The 16,845-nt window shown below is 36.4% G+C and overlaps 1 protein-coding gene across 1 annotated transcript in view; it reads left to right on the forward strand.

Annotated features, from left to right (window-relative positions):
• MAP3K1 (mitogen-activated protein kinase kinase kinase 1) overlaps positions 1-14,770 on the forward strand; it is a 54,003-nt gene extending 39,233 nt beyond the window's left edge. Inside the window, 13 exon segments of the mRNA XM_050329100.1 lie at positions 66-147; positions 285-462; positions 1,226-1,516; positions 1,956-2,077; positions 3,078-3,169; positions 3,367-3,556; positions 3,870-5,142; positions 6,055-6,207; positions 7,550-7,712; positions 8,885-9,016; positions 10,010-10,152; positions 10,629-10,760; positions 12,137-14,770. Of these exon segments, the coding sequence (XP_050185057.1) occupies positions 66-147; positions 285-462; positions 1,226-1,516; positions 1,956-2,077; positions 3,078-3,169; positions 3,367-3,556; positions 3,870-5,142; positions 6,055-6,207; positions 7,550-7,712; positions 8,885-9,016; positions 10,010-10,152; positions 10,629-10,760; positions 12,137-12,286 (3,101 nt within the window). The 3' untranslated portion in view covers positions 12,287-14,770.
• The last annotated feature ends 2,075 nt before the right edge of the window (positions 14,771-16,845 follow it).

Raw genomic sequence — 16,845 nt, forward strand, 5'->3', positions numbered from 1 at the left:
ACTTAAAAGTAGTAACGTTCTAGCTGTAAAACTGAACTATGTGTTACCGTGTTGCTGTGTTCTAGGGGCAGAAGAATGCCGAAGAAACAGAGAGCCACTCATCTGTCCTCTTTGTAGATCTAAATGGAGATCTCATGATTTCTATAGGTGAGGGTTCAGTTGGTGTATAACAAGAACTATCTGTTTCTGGATCCTTCATTGATGTTTCAAAGTATGCTGAGGTATCTACCTCAGTAAATGTTTAATTTGTTAATCCATGTTAATCCATTGTTGTTGATCTGTAGTCATGAATTGCCAAGCCCTGTGGATTCGTCTGTTCTCCGTGTGGTTCAGCAACAATCTCAGCAGCCATCTACAGCTGGATCGCAGAGAAGAATCCAAGACAGCAATTTTAACCTTACTCATTATGGGGTCCAGCAGATACCTTCTACGTATAAAGATTTAGCTGAGCCATGGATTCAGGTAATTTTACTTTGTAAAAGAAACTTCAAGTATAAAAACTGATTTTGAACTGTTTTGCTAGATTTATCAGATCAGAATTCAAAAATTTATTCTAAATCCTATTGGCTTTGTGGTTGACTATTACTAGAAGGTTATATTTAATTTGCATCAGAAAAGAAGGTTTTACAGTCTTGTTTTAACTGAGACTTCAGTTCTGAACCTAATCTCATGCCTCATGTCAGAGGTCCATGTAATAAAATTTAGTATTCTTAACTCTAGTTTTGGTTGTGCAAGGTATCACATAAACATAGACCTGGCTTATGCAACACAACTCAGGTAAAAATAAGTGCCAAATGACCCAAATAATCTCTAGAGTCTAGAGGTGGGATCAGCTGAGGAGGGGTCACACACTTAAAAATGGGAGAACTTGTATTTCTTACATTTCTGCTGTTATTTTGTCTGGTATAGCCAGACCTTGGTTTCAGGATTTTTTATATCAATGTCTGAAAACTAACTTAATACTGAAAAGTCTTTGAAACCATCCACACAGTCATCCTTCTGCTTTTTTTAACAGTTTTTAGATAGCTGGTGACTTACAATTTATGGTATTTCTATCACAGAATCTGTTTTTTAAGACACTGCACCTTCTGACACATTTTTCTTGTCAGACTTCATGATTTTTCACTAGAAACATTTATTTCCTCTTTTTGATCGCTCTTCTTAGGTACTTAAGTTGCAGTATTATTCAGTTTGACTCCTGTAATGTTGCTTTTTTCCTTGGCAGGTATTTGGGATGGAGTTGGTTGGCTGCTTGTTTTCCCGAAACTGGAATATACGAGAAATGGCACTTAGACGTCTTTCCCATGATGTTAGTGGTGCTTTGTTACTGGCTAATGGTGAAAGCACTGGAAATTCTGGAAGCGGCAATGGAAACAACACAAGTGCTGGAGCTCTGGGAGCAGCTAGTGGGTCATCTCAGACCAGTATCTCAGGAGATGTGGTGGTGGAATCCTGCTGCAGCGTGCTGTCCATGGTCTGTGCTGACCCTGTCTACAAAGTGTATGTTGCTGCTTTAGTAAGTAGTTGTTTACTCATATTTTAGTAATTTCATAGTTACTTCACTTTGAAGGGGGAGGGAAAGGGAGAAGATATATGAAGTCAGGCATCCCAGTACTTATTGTTGAGCACCACTGATGACTTAACTTTTAACAATCATTTGAAACTGGGGCAGTCAAAATACTCATCATGAGTGAAAGGGCGTAACTTCACTAGCCAAATATAAGGAAGCGCTTGCTGCAGTGCTAAGTATTGACAGTATGTCTTTCTAGTCTGAAAGACGTGACTAGTTCTAGCAGTGAATAACTAGTAAGCTATTTATCCTTTTAATATATTTTGAACACAATTTATGTAAAACTTAATTTGCAACTCTTTAAGGTTTACTTGCATCTCTTTAAAAAATAAAAATTATGTAGCTAATTTGATTTCATATGTATTGCTGTTTTCCTTTCTCTTAGAAAACTTTAAGAGCCATGCTGGTGTACACTCCCTGTCATACTTTGGCGGAGAGGACTAAATTACAGCGACTTCTCAAGCCAGTTGTAGAGACAATATTAGTTAAATGTGCAGATGCCAACAGGTATGGTGTCTTATGAACTTTATTTTCAATTGTTACTAAAATATCTTAAAGCTTCGTTTGTTGCTATTCAAGTGGAACTAGTTGGTAGTAAAATAAAGTGTGTGGATCATAATTACATCATTGTTTTGTTTCTCTAACTGATGCCAGCAAACTTCTGTCTTGAAAGATGTAGGTTTTGAAGGCAACTGATTGTACTTTTCCAACATGTAAAATCTTAAATGATACTTTGCTTTCATAAGGCCTTTCTTCCCCCCCCTTAAAATAAAGGAAGATACTAGGTGCAGTCATGAACCATCCCCTCCATCCCAGTTGATGTTGCTTTGGTCTAATTCTTATGACTCCTCTTTAAGCTGTCCTTACTTTTCATATTTCAGCACAAGTTGTCGCATATCTGTGCCATGAAGTGTTAACATGAATGTAACACTTCTGTTTTTCATTCAAAGTGTAATGTTAGGAGGCAGCTATTCAGAGTAAATGCCCTTGGCTTGAGTCTTCCTGTCCTAGGCTACCCTGATGGTTCTGCCAAACCAACCATTTCTTCTCCTGTACTATAAATTAGATACAGAAGTCCACCAGCTTGAGTTTTGTTTCTATAGTTTTAGTTTCTAAGCAGCATTTCCTCTGAAACTGCAGCTAGAGATGCCCCAGTAATAGTATAGCAAGTGATTATATAAAGTTAAAGTAATAAATGAAATAGAAAGAACTGTTCTTATGTTGTTGTATTTCTGGATTTGGACACTTTTTGCAAGAGGATGAGATACTATTTGGGTTTCTGTTTGTGTATTAGTGATAAATATTACATTTTTGGAAGAATCCATGTAAAAAATGTCACAAGTATTGGTAGCTTAGGGAGGATTACAGAAATTTACTGGAATAAAGTGATGTGAAGTCATTTTACACACAATCTCTAGCTAGTGGTTTTTGAAATATAATGAGTAGAAATATAATGAGTTGAAAGCATTTGCTGAAAGAGTTCTTTTTTGGTTTTAATTTCTCACAGTCGAACGAGTCAACTTTCAGTCTCAACGCTATTGGAGATGTGTAAAGGTCAAGCTGGCGAGCTGGCAGTTGGGAGAGAAATACTTAAATCTGGTAACAATAGCTCTTCATACAGAATTGAATTATAATTGCAAGCAAATACACTGGGATTTACCAAGTATCAGCATGGCAAAGAGCACAGTATTCCTCTCAACAATTTGGAAGGGTGATAGTTTGAGCACACAATGTGTAATTCTGGATGATACTGTTCTGATCTTTATTTAATCTTCATTTTATCAACTTTTTTATAGGGTCCATTGGTATTGGAGGTGTTGATTATGTCCTAAATTGTATTCTTGGAACCCAAACCGAATCCAGCAACTGGCAAGCACTACTGGGGCGACTTTGTCTAATAGACAGACTTCTGTTGGAATTTCCGGGTGAATTTTATCCCCACATTGTCTGTGGAGATGTTTTACAGGCTGATACTGTAGTAGACAGGTACTTGCTTATACTATGTGACTGTTACTCTTGTACTTGAATTTGTTGTTGGCAATTTTGTAAAAGGAGTATTTGTTCTAATTTCTGTTAAGAAATAACATATATTTATATGTGAAGTGTGCTTGATTTATGGAGTAAATGGTTGCCTTTTCTAAAACTTCTGATCTGTGAAGCAATTTGCAAGCACAAGTGCAGCAGTAAATCTCCTTTCCACTTCAGAACTTTCAGCTAAATACATTGTCTTGAAACTAATTTCTCGACGCTAGTTAACTAGAGCATGTCTGTGTATAAAAGACCTCTTCTCTTTTTTTAGGTATAAGAAACTTCTCTCCCTCTTAACTTTCGCCTTGCAGTCAATTGACAATTCCCACTCAATGGTTGGCAAACTGTCACGGAGAGTATTTTTGAGTGCAGCAAGAATGGTGGCAAGAGTGCCCCATGTGTTTTTAAAGCTGTTAGAAATGTTGAGTGTGACAAGCTCAAGTCACTATGTAAGGATGCGTCGACGTCTGATGGCAATAGCAGATGAAATGGAAATTGCAGAAGCCATTCAGCTGGGCATGGAAGAAATGCACTCTGGGGAATGTCGGCATGAAGACTTTTTGCAGCTGCCTGTACCAGATAACTCTCCAGAAGCTACAGAAAGTAATACTCCCAACAATACTGTCCAGTTATCAGGGAAAAGTGTGAAAGGTTTAAGTGATAAAAAACTGAGCACCAGTCCAGAGGACGTTTCTGAGACGCTGGCTGGCCTTGCTATGGGACTTCCCGTTTCATCAGTAACCACTGAGCAACCAAAACCAGCCATTCAGACAAAAGGAAAACCCCACAGTCAGTGTTTGAACTCTTCTCCCTCCTCCAGTCATTCCCAGTCACTATTTCCAACACTTCTGTCTCCTTCAAGCCCATCTGTACCAGCTGGCCCTGTAACAGATGTCCCTAAACTCAGACCTCAGGGATTTGTTCCCTGCAAAATCCCCTCACCGTCTCCTCAAACACAGCGGAAACTTTCTCTCCAGTTTCAGAGAAACTGTTCTGAAAATAAAGACTCTGAGAAACTTTCTCCGGTTTTTACCCAGGCCAGACCATTGCCATCCACTCATGTACACAGGCCAAAGCCATCACGACCCACCCCAAGTGATGTGAACAAGCAAGGAGAAACGTTAAAAAGCAGTATGACACTTGACCTGAATGACATTACACAGAGTGATGGCAATAGCAGTAGCAGTGCAGTTATACCAAGTGAAGAGACAGTGTTCACACCAGTGGATGAAAAGTGTCAACTGGATGCTAACACAGAGCTCAATTCCAGCATTGAGGACCTGCTCGAAGCCTCCATGCCAACGAGTGATGGAACAGTTACATTCAAGTCTGAAGTTGCAGTTCTTTCTCCTGAGCGGGCAGAAAATGATGATACTTACAAAGATGATGTAAATCACAATCAAAAGTGCAAGGAAAAGATGGAAGCTGAAGAGGAAGAAGCTTTAGCTATTGCTATGGCAATGTCAGCATCTCAAGATGCCCTGCCAATAATTCCTCAACTACAGGTTGAAAATGGTGACGATATCATAATCATTCAGCAGGATGTAAGTATACCTAAGCTGGGGTTAACTGAAATTATAAAGCAGTGTTGTTATATTTCAAAAGTGATATAAAACACTACTGTCCTCAGTACCCTTTCCTAGGAGAATGAGTATAAACCATCTGCCAGTTGAGAGTGCTAACAAATCCTCCCATGTTATTAACAAATTTAGAGAAGATATTTGGAAGAGAAACACCATATCATGCACCAACATTTAAAGTAGCATAGAAGTAAAATTGGGGAAACCAGGAAATGAGAACAAAGGTTTTAAGCAGGAGTAGAACTGTACGGAGTCATAATGTTAATTTACTTTGAAGGCAATTGTACTAAACAAAACTAGCTTCTGAAAGAAAAGGCAGAGTGGGAACAGATCTTGAGAGATCTGTGGGAACAGTGTATCTTGAGAGAAGATGAAAGATACTTTAGAAGTCAGAAAAAAATACCTATTCATTTGCAGATAGACAAAAGCACAAGAAATTAGAATAGAGAAAGGCGTATTATATGTGTGATCTTTTGTATAAGGTAAAAACATATGAAACATAAACCAGAAGGAATAAATTAAATAGAAACCAACATTATATTGATTCTGTTTACTATTTGGTGCAAGATAAAACCTTAACTAGATATGAGATCAGGAACAGAGAAGTCATGTTTCTACTTGTGTCCTTAAATCTTGCCTTTCACCTTGAGGTAGTAACACAGAGGAGGCTCTCTGTTCCTACATTTAGGAACTTGTTCCTACAAGTTACAGAATACACTGGTGCTCTGATCTCAGCTGAAACATGTAACATGTGATACAAAGAAGAATAACTTAGAGAAGAGTCACATAAGCTGGGATATTTTGTAATGTTTTAGAATGTCTGCGTTTTGGATGCATGCTAGTAAGCTCAGAATTGATTTTGAATTTAATTTGCAGACACCAGAAACCCTACCTGGACATACCAAAGCAAAACACCATTACAGGGAAGATGCAGAATGGCTGAAAGGTCAGCAGATTGGTCTTGGAGCTTTCTCTTCCTGTTACCAAGCTCAAGATGTGGGAACAGGAACATTAATGGCTGTAAAACAGGTAGATACTTCACTTCCTTGTGCTTGTTCTTCGGTGGTTTTTTATTGAATAGTGAATATAAAAAGCTCTACAGTCTCTCTCATGTTCCTTGCTCCTTCTGCTCCCTGTCATGTGTTCTCACATAATACATAATAAAAAATAGTCTTTATGTGCATGGTATTAGCCTAATATATTTAAGTTTTTTCAATTCTCTTTAAAATCAAAAGCAAAAAATACCCTTTTTATCGACCCATTTTCTTTAATAGTTCCTCAAATGCAGTTTTACTTTTATCAAGGTGATGAATTGGTAACCGAGTTAAGAATGGAGCCCAGATCTCTTAATTCCAAATTAATGCCCTATTTGCAAGATAGCTTCCGCTTATTGACAAGAATATTTTTCCTACAGTTTATAAGGAGGAAATATAGTTTAATGCTTGTTTCTTCTGATTCAGCTTTGCTAACTAACTAAAGCCAACTTTGAGGCAAGTATTTTTAATATTTAAATTAATAGATACAGAAGGGTGGCTGAGAAGAGGCCCAAATGCACATGTTTCACTCAAGATTTTTGAATGTGATTTTAGATGTGAGTAAATTGTTTCTTAACAATGACACTTAACAATGGCACTTAACAATGCCCTAGATCTGAATCAGTGGTAACAACATAGAGGGAATTATAGGCCCAACATTTTCTTATCAATTTTAGAATGAAGTTATACCTGTGGAATTGATTAAATGTTTTGAAATTGCTCAGGGAAAGAATATCTGTCACCAGCTGTTCCTGTTTTGAAACTCTTGCTTGTGAAAAAGTAGGATTGTCCAAGTAGCCCTTGAGGCTCCTCTTCAAGAGATGTTGATAATGGTGATGCCTGGGGGAAATTCTCTGCAGCATACCATTACTTCATACTTAATGTGGATTAGAGCTGAGCTTGGCTCTAGTTCCATTATAGGATTTCTGATCTGTCATGTTCCCCCCACAATTGAATGTGTGGGATAAGAACTTTAGTTATGAAACATTTACCGTTTAACTGGTAAAACTGTACAAATAACACTGTCAGAATCCTATTTCAGGCCTTATCTTTCTTACTTTTCCTCAACATCTGGAAAACAGGGGTTTTTTTCCTAGTTTAAGCAGAGGGATGTTTCCCCACTCTGTACTAGAAGAGATTCTTGCTATTTCCCTAGACGATCACTCTTAATTTTCCGTGACTGTCTCACATGAAGATACGTTCTCAGCTGAAGGGTTTGAGATAAAGAATAACTTGCAGATGGTGAAAACCATCCATTCTTGTTGGTGTACTGGAGGGGGATTACAGGAGGACTGGTAGATAAGTTAGGTAAGTCTGAATATCATGTTTCAAAACAGGTGACATATGTCAGGAACACATCATCTGAGCAAGAAGAGGTAGTTGAAGCATTGAGAGAGGAAATAAGGATGATGAGTCACCTGAACCACCCTAACATTATTCGAATGTTGGGTGCTACATGTGAGAAGAGCAACTATAACCTCTTTATAGAATGGATGGCAGGTAAAAAACTAATGAAAATAGCATTTGAATCTTGAAATATTTCATATTGTATTTTGCATCACTTCAGTTTGTGGATTTGTATTTTCATTGCTATTGGTAACCAGTATAAAGGTCTACATACAGGATAGTTGAAGTGGTCGTAGCAATATTCTTATTGGTGCATCTTCTCTCACTTGGAATTTTCCATACTTAATCTGTCATACAGTTAAAGCAGTTGGAAACCTTGAAGAAAAAGTAATAGAATCTTTCTTCAGTTTCTGACTCTAAATGAGAAGTTACAAACTTTGGTTTATTTCCAACTGAAGTGCCTGTCCCTCAAACAGTTAATTTTCAGTGTACCTGTGTAGCTTTGAGTTACTACTAAAAATAACTTTGCCAGAAAGTTTGGAATACCTGTCACTTGCTTTTGTCCCAAGCATTATCATAAAAATTGTGTCAGGTGACATGTAAAGGCATTTAAGAACTTAAAGTAAATTTCCAACAATAGCTAAGAAAAGCAGTATGCTTTGGGAAAAACTTATCTCAAATATCTTAACTGGTAATTTAGTAAAAAATGTTTAAATCTTTCATAATTGTATAAAGCAGGGACGAGAAAATCTATGCCTTTTTTAAAAGAAGTAGTTTTATTAATTTTATGAATGGAATGTTACCATCCAGTTACCAAGACTAGATTTGGTGTTTCACACATCCTGATCTCTTGTAAAAAAAAGCATTGCACTTTAACTTGCATTCATTGGTAGAAACCACTTATCAATAGTAAATTAAGATCTTCACAGAGAGTGCTTACTGGAGGCTATGCATATCTGTTGCCCCAAGAAAATCTAGTGTTCTGCTGCTCACACGTTAATGTGAAGTGTGGATAAAGTGTAGTTTTTTATCAGCAAAAGTGCTGTGTACACTAGGGATTTGTACATTCTTTTAAGGAAGTATAAAATTATTAGGAAGCATGAGGATTTGTGTCTTTAATGTGTACAATTCCATGTAGAAAGTAATTAAGGGACATAGTATATTACTTTTTGCCAATGAAACTATTTAATTTTTATGGGGTGGGGAGGGAGAAATATAGTTATAAATTAGGAATACTAACGTCAAGTTCCAATTTCAGGAGGCATTGTTGCATTCTAGTAATAGAAAGTCCAAGTGTTGATAGAATGTACTGTTTTATCTTCTAGGGGGTTCAGTTGCTCATTTGTTAAGTAAATATGGAGCCTTCAAAGAATCGGTAATTATTAATTACACAGAACAACTGTTACGTGGCCTTTCTTACCTCCATGAGAATCAGATAATCCATAGAGATGTTAAAGGTGAGAATTATTGAGAATGTCTTTTAACAAGGAATATTCATAAAGCAGCATCTGTTTTGGCCTGAGACCTATTGCTTCTCACAGATACCATGTCAGGAGGGGTACTTCTGTTGGCATTGTCTGGTCATTCTTAAGAACCTTTAATTACTGAAATTAATTAAAATGTTACTTAAATTAATCAAAATGTTCAATAGCATGCTTAAGGACATTTGCTATCCCTGCTGACAATTTGGAAAAATTGTTTTTCTTAATTGATTAAAATAAGATATGAAGTTGCCATATAGTTTTAAAGACTGCTACTTAAATTAATGTAAATGCTTCCACTGAAATGATAATCAAATCTGTGAACAAGCCAAGATAAAGAGGTGAGTTTTCTAATTATAAGAATATTATGATGAGTTTTCTTCCATCATCCTAATTGAACATAAATGCAGTTGTACCTTGAAAAAAAATGCGGACTTCACTGGGAAGTACCAGTCTAAATCAACTTGTCCCTTTAATGTTACTACAGCTGTCCATGAAGTGGAGATATGTCTGTATAAGTAGCGATGTATCAATGGCAAATGCTTGTTTTTACTAATTCTTCATAAAATAGTAAAGCTTTCAATTGCCCTGTAATTCTCTTCAAAGCAACTCAAAGTTGTTTGATAATGAAATAAGTTTAAATGTCTTGAGGAGCTGCAGGCAATGAAAATCTCCAGGGTTTTAGGTCATTTTCTTGCATTACTCCATCTCCAGGAATTGTTCCAGAACCTTGCGTTTGCTCTAGTTTGAAAGTTTGATTACTTCTCTTAATCTCTCAAGTGGCCTCGAGCTGTGTGCTTGTCCTCAATTTTTAGACCTTGTCCTCGATTTTTAGTCTTCCTTGATATTGGGGTGGGGAACGTTAACTTATTTATGATTTTGAAGTGGAGGGCGGAAAAGTGTCGACTGTCTGTTCATCCTTTTGCCTTTAATAGCCAACTAGCAGTATTTTTATTGTGCTGTTGACAGGTGCCAATTTGCTAATTGACAGCACAGGTCATAGATTAAGAATTGCTGATTTTGGAGCTGCGGCCAGGTTGGCTTCAAAAGGAACTGGTGCTGGGGAGTTTCAGGGACAGTTGTTGGGAACTATTGCATTTATGGCACCGGAGGTAAGAAACTAGATTTGGAAGTTATTTCAAAAAGTTTGTTTGAACTCTTTAAGCTGATTCAGATGGCCAAATAACAGAAAATTGCTGTATATGCTTCAAATGTGTTTTAAATGCTTGGTTCTAAAGATTAGGAATGATTTTAATATAGCAATTACGACTGACTGCTGTGAAGGTTGTTGTAAGTAGTTTGCTACAAGATATACCCATCACAAGTGTTGTTACTAAAGCTCAAATGACAATTTGTTTGAAAGCTGTTGCAAAGTACTTTGTTTTGCCTCTTGATGAGGCATTTCATTTATTAAATCTCTAGAGCAGTGTAAATCTTACGGCATTTACATCACTGATAACTTTCTCAGCCTGAAATCTTAATCAGAGTACACTTGGTTGATGTTTTTTTGGATTTTGCTTCTAAATTACTTCAGAGTTAAGAGACTTTGAAGCATATAATCTGATCTTTTGTCTGTCTTTCTGTTCAGGTTCTGAGAGGTCAGCAATATGGTAGGAGCTGTGATGTATGGAGCGTTGGCTGTGTTGTTATAGAGATGGCTTGTGCTAAACCTCCTTGGAACGCAGAGAAACACTCCAATCATCTTGCTCTGATATTTAAGGTGAAGTATTTTGTTACTGTAACAGACAACAAATTGTATCCAGCAACATGAATCTTAGAAAAGTATACAAGTATCAGCAGTTGTTGCAATAGCTTTTTTTTATATTGGAGCCGTTAGTACAAAACAATACTGGTACCAGCATAACCCTACTTGCTTGTTTAAATACCAACACAATAACATGCTGAGTCATGGAATTGTAAAAAAGTTTGTATGAGGGACCTTAAAGATCTTCTTGTTATACCTTCCCTTCTTCCACATGCAGGGACGCCTTCCACTAGATCAGGTTGCTCAAAAAGGTCAGTTCTAAGATATAAATACCTAGTGTAATAGGCTGATAAAAGAAAAATTAGGAATAGAGTTGATCTTTACTCTACACAGAAAATTGGGATTTTAACTTCTTCTTACAATCCTGTAAAATACAGGACCAAAAGAGGTTTTTGTACCATCTAAGTGTGTATTCATATTTCACAGTGAAGAGAGTTTTTGGTAAAAATGCTCTCTGTTCCAAGTTCAAATTTTGCTGAAAGATATTTGCCATTATGCCATGCTATGTATGATTATCGCCCCTTCCTTTTCTCAGTCATACATCTTGGCATTCATGTTTCTTACTGAAATCAATTAAGTCTATTTAATTCTAAAAGTCTAGTTGAATTTTACATATGAATGAAGAAAATACTGCTGCAAGGGAAGAAAGTGATCATCAGCATTTTCACTATCATGAGTGAAGGAAGTGTTTGTACTAGAGAACTAGCACAGCGGTATTCAGATATGTTCTATTTAAGTACAAATCACTTGGGATAAGAGATGTAATTGTCATGGTTCTGTCTGTGAATCTAGTGGTGCCACATTAGTGTTCTCAGTCAACTTGCTTAATTTGACCTAGAGAAGATCAAAATTAATTTGATTGAGGGAGATCTGCATCTGTGTGAGAAATACTGCCATTTGGGGTGGTAACAGAAATTCAGTGAAGACAGTGCAATAGAGCATACCCTGCTTAACATATTGTAAAGTAACATCACTCAGCTTAATCTGTCTCCATGTTGGCTTATACCAGTTAACGGTGAAGGCAACTAATAGACAATACCTGTATGTGTGGCATTAGAGCTTTTCCTAGGTCTGCTCAGCACATGATCACTGCAGAATCTTACTGTAAGGAAAAAAATTAGAGAAAAGTATAAAGATTAGAGTCAGACTGTGACAAGCAATAGGCATAACGACACTTAAACTGAAAGTGTTAAATAGTAGGAAATATGCTGAATGGGGAAAAGTTCATAAATATAAATCATCAGCTGAAGTGATGAACTTGTCAAAGGTTTTTTGGGGTAGAAGAGGGAGCATAATTGCTGACTTCTAAAAAGTTGTTTTCCCTTGTTCAGATTGCTAGTGCAACTACTGCTCCATCTATCCCTACACATCTGTCTCCAGGCTTGAAAGATGTGACTCTTCGGTGTTTAGAACTTCAACCTCAGGACAGACCCCCGTCAAGGGAGCTGCTGAAACACCCAGTCTTCCGTACTACATGGTAGCTACTTATGTGTAAGGCTGAAATACTAAAGAAAATGCTACTGAATATACAATAACTGTCTTGCAGTGCAGTTAAGCGCAGCAGATTTTATTTTTCTCTGGCCTTAATGATAGATACATCAAGAACTTATGGCCAGTGGGGGATCCTACCTAAGTATGTGATTGACAAATCAAGATCTTTACCTAAGCTCAGTATGCAACATCTGACAATTTGTGCAGAGATTTGTAAACTGTGCCTTTTCAAACATCTGGCTCTATGTGAATACAAAAGCATTTTTCCTTAAATCTGCAAGATTATTTAGCAGGTAAGTGGTTTTTAATTTTATTTGGAGCACTTTTTCAGCAATATTAGCAGCTGAGAAGCTCAAGATCTATTTTAATATAGCTATCACTGTTCCATTTCACATCATGTACATGTTCTGCAATTAGTAAGTTTTCAGTACTGGCTAAAAGGACATTCTGTATTTGTCCTTTTACATGATGTTCTCTGAGTAACAAATCCAAATATTGATGGAAACTTTAAAGAAAAAGCATTTTGCCTTCCTATAAAGTAAGAGCAGGCACTTGTGGTTCACTGTGCATTTACTGGCCATGTAATTTCTCTTGAAATTAAAGTTTGTTTTCTTTGTATTTTTAACTTTCATGAAAAGGGGATATTTTAGTCTTTAGACAAAAAGATGCAAGCTGTGTCATGGAATATTTTCCTGACACAAGAGTTTTAAAACCAGATTTGCTGGAAATCTGGAATAAAATGCCACCTTCAACAAGGATGTGTTGAAGGCTCTGATAGTATAGGTTATTTAATAAACAAGATTGTTCTGTATAAAGCAACTTAGTCTAAACCATGCTAGAAGTTGTTGAGCCTTTTTTATTTACATATAGCAGTTTCTTCTGGCAAATCGTGTAGAGAAGTTTCATGTCAAAGGCCACCCCAAACCCAGCTCCAATTAAAGTTTTTATGGGAGGCTTTGACATGTACTTCAGTGTGAGCAGGTGCCAAATGTGCAAATCTCATTCTTTGTGTAAAGAAACTGAGGTTATATTCTCTACTGATAACAAGTTCTACCTGCTGTTTTCCTTCTGCCGTACATCATCTATTTACTGTAGCCATTAGTGATAATTTAATTTGAAAATGTTAAAAATATTACCGTAAGAAAGGTATTTATTTTAACAAGAAACAAACTTGGACTTGAAGAGCAAGATAAAGTAAAATGTGAAGTAAAGCTTCACCTGTAGTGCAAAATTTGCAGGTTTTTTTAGCAGCTGTGGAATTTTTTTTTAAGTTTTTAAAATTATTTTAAAGGCAGGTTTTTAGATTCTGATGCATGTAATTCTGAAGGAAAATGGCAGCTTTTTCTTTTGCTTTTTTAAAAATGGGGATCTTTTTTAATCTAATACTGATTGTGTTTAATCCATTTTGAAAAAAATACTGTTCATGTTATAACTCTTCAGAAGCCAGTTGGATTGTTGGACTCAAATAGGATTGGTTATTTTCAAAAACTCAGGACAAACTAAATAAGCTATAGTACCTTAAAAATGTATAATACAAATTGGAAGTAAAACATCTTAAAGATAAGTTTACAGGAATGATAGTGCTCATACTAATAAAAAAAAAGGTGTCATTAGTTGTGAATGTGTTTCTTTTGGAAATTTTACATTCCTTTGTTTTGGACAATTGGCAGACTTTGAAGAGTTAAAAAGATAATACTGAAATGTGAAGTTTGGTAGCTCTGTTTTGTACTTGACTTTTTTTTTGACCACTTTAGAATTTTTCATTCTAATAAGATTATTTCCAAGTCTTATGTGCAAGCTTTAAAGGATGCACTCTTGCCAATTCATGTACTGGAAGATCAGTTGTCAGATTAATACTGTTTCTGGCAGAAATGTAAACTGTATAAACTGATGAACCTCAGCTAATCAGTATTACTTAGTAGATCACCATGCCTACCACATTTCAAACTCAAACTGCCTCTTAGGTGTCCAAATGCATTTGTTTGAGTTTGTGTTTCGCTCAGCTTACTGGTAATTGTGGTGTTTTTAAAAATGCAGATGTGATGTAATATTCTTATTTTCTTTGGATCAAAGCTGGACTGAAAATTGTATTGTGTAATTATTTTTTTGTGTTCTTAATGTTATTTGGTACTTAAATTGTAAATAACGTCTACTGCTGTTTATTCCAGTTTCTACTACCTCAGGTGTCCTATAGAGTTTCTTCTACCAAAGTTCACTTTCACAATGAAATTATATTTGCTATGTGACTGATTCCTAAGACTTCCAGGGCTTAAGGGCTAACTTCTATTAGCACCTTACTGTGCAAGCAAATTTTACAGAAATCTCTGGGTTAAGAAATTTGGCTTCATTGTATCCTTTGTTATTTTAAATATATCGAGATATTTTAATTAAAAGTTTTTACCCCATTGAACCAATTTTATATAGTATAATTTGTACGTATTTTGGTGTTTTTGTCTTTATAGTAAATAAAAGTTTTTGAACAAATCTTGTCCTTTGCTTATTAAAATGTCAGTACGTTCAGTTTACCGATGTAAAATATTTCTGGTACACTTGACTGTTAATGCACAATTTCATAACCACACTTCATATATCAAGACTTGTTTTCTAATATTAAATAAGATATGAATGAGTTTTGACCTATATATACACACATATATATATCTATCTTGGATGTATCAATAAAGAATGGTTAGATAAGGGGCAGCAACAAAGACTAATTTTTTTTTTTTAACTGATGATGAAGATAGGAACTTCTCTTCTGACAACACTTACTTACGAACCTCATTTTTTTCCTGCCTTTAAGTCAGGAATTAAATGTCTAAACTCTGCATTACTGCAAATGTAACAATTACCTAGTCGGGTAAGCTGATTTGATTAGATCAGTTCTGGAGCCATTGAAGTGCATCTTGGAAATTAATCTGCTATTTTATGGTTTTGGTGCAATGATTCTGTTGTTTGCAATTTAAACAGCACATCAAGCCCTTCCTTGTTCAGGCAATCTGACTATGTACTGCAAAGCTAGGGCTAGTTTAACCTGATTGTCTTTCTCCAGGTATTTTTTAAATAATAATTTTTTTTTTATGAAACACAATTTTCAACTATAGCCTTTTTTGTGACTAGAAATTCTGTACTTCAGAGGATTACACTTTTTGTAGTTTTCATTAGTTATGTGACTTTCTGCAGATAGGGACCAACATACCAGTTCACCAACAAAAACTGGCAGCAGAAATCTTCAGAAAAGTTCTAATATCTGATTTTTTAAAATCAAAAAAATGTGCTAACTGAAATGTCAGGAAGGAAAATATATGACAAGGATGAAGTAAAAGATAAATTAATTGTAATGTATTTGCCTTTACTTGATTTACTGTGGAAGTTCTGAATTAAGCAGTACTGTGTCATATTTACAACGTTGCAGCCTCTTTTTTAGGAACAAGGGACGGCAGAGATCTCCTGTCCTGGCAGTTGGCAGTAAAGTCAAAGACACCTACTTAGAGAAGCAAATGTCTTCATTTGCAAAGGGCATGTTCAGTTCTTCCACAGGAAAATAGTAAGCTCTATGCCTGTTTGGATTTCTCTGCTGGGAATAATGTCACATTTCTAACATGATGGTCATAGGTTGAAGTCTGATGTTTCATCTTTCTGAGTTCTCACTGAAGGGTAACGACTGCCTCCAGGACATGTTGGAGTGTCATGAAGATCATGTGTGTCCTTCATCGCATGAGTGGGCAACTTGCGTGCGTGGCTGTTGTGACCTGACACAGACCCCCTCCCGAGGCACTCTATTTCTCTTATTAACTTTTCACTCACTGTTTAGCTTTCCATGCCGACCTGAATTGTAAATGTGACTGTCTTGCTTTTAAGAGCCACAATATGCATGTACTGTACTGAACATGTATGTTGTTTTCTGGTTATGGCACACAGCTGCTAATATCTGGAGTTGAACCGAGACCTTTCTTCCCTGTCATTACCGAGGAAGTCCAGGAGATGGCAGGGAAGCACTTTGAGGCAGCCACTGTGTCTTTTGCTGTTTCCCTCAGTTATTTCAGTCTGCAATACCTCATTGCTCAGCTCCTGTTCTCGAAAAAGGTGTGCCAGGTCAATAGTAGAATTAAAGTGATTATGGAGTAAATCAAGATGCAGCTTATAAATATTTGCAAGGCTCTGAAACAGGAACTTAATTCAGCTTGTTTCATTACTTTGGTGGACCTTTCTCAAATTCCCAAACTCTTGTCAAAATTTCAGGTCTGGCAATAGGAGTGTAACCCCTGAGCGTGATTTCTCTGTTTACCCCCAAACCAATTCTCAAACACTTGCACCATGTTTTCCAAAGAAAGTAAAACACATGCATACATGTTCATTTTTTCCCAATTCACTGGCACTGAACTGCAGATAAGGAGCAGCATCCAAAGATGTAAGTTTTATGGAAGTGGTTACCCAGGCAGAGGAGGGACAACAGTGGCTAAAGAGGTGATAACGGTACCCTTATCTTGACACCTCTAATGATTTGTAAAGAATGATTTGGGGGGCTTTGCTAATTTTTGAAGATCAA

This window comes from Myiozetetes cayanensis, unplaced genomic scaffold, assembly GCF_022539395.1.
Source record: "Myiozetetes cayanensis isolate MyiCay16 unplaced genomic scaffold, myiCay2020 scf4, whole genome shotgun sequence".
Classification (NCBI taxonomy): domain Eukaryota; kingdom Metazoa; phylum Chordata; class Aves; order Passeriformes; family Tyrannidae; genus Myiozetetes; species Myiozetetes cayanensis.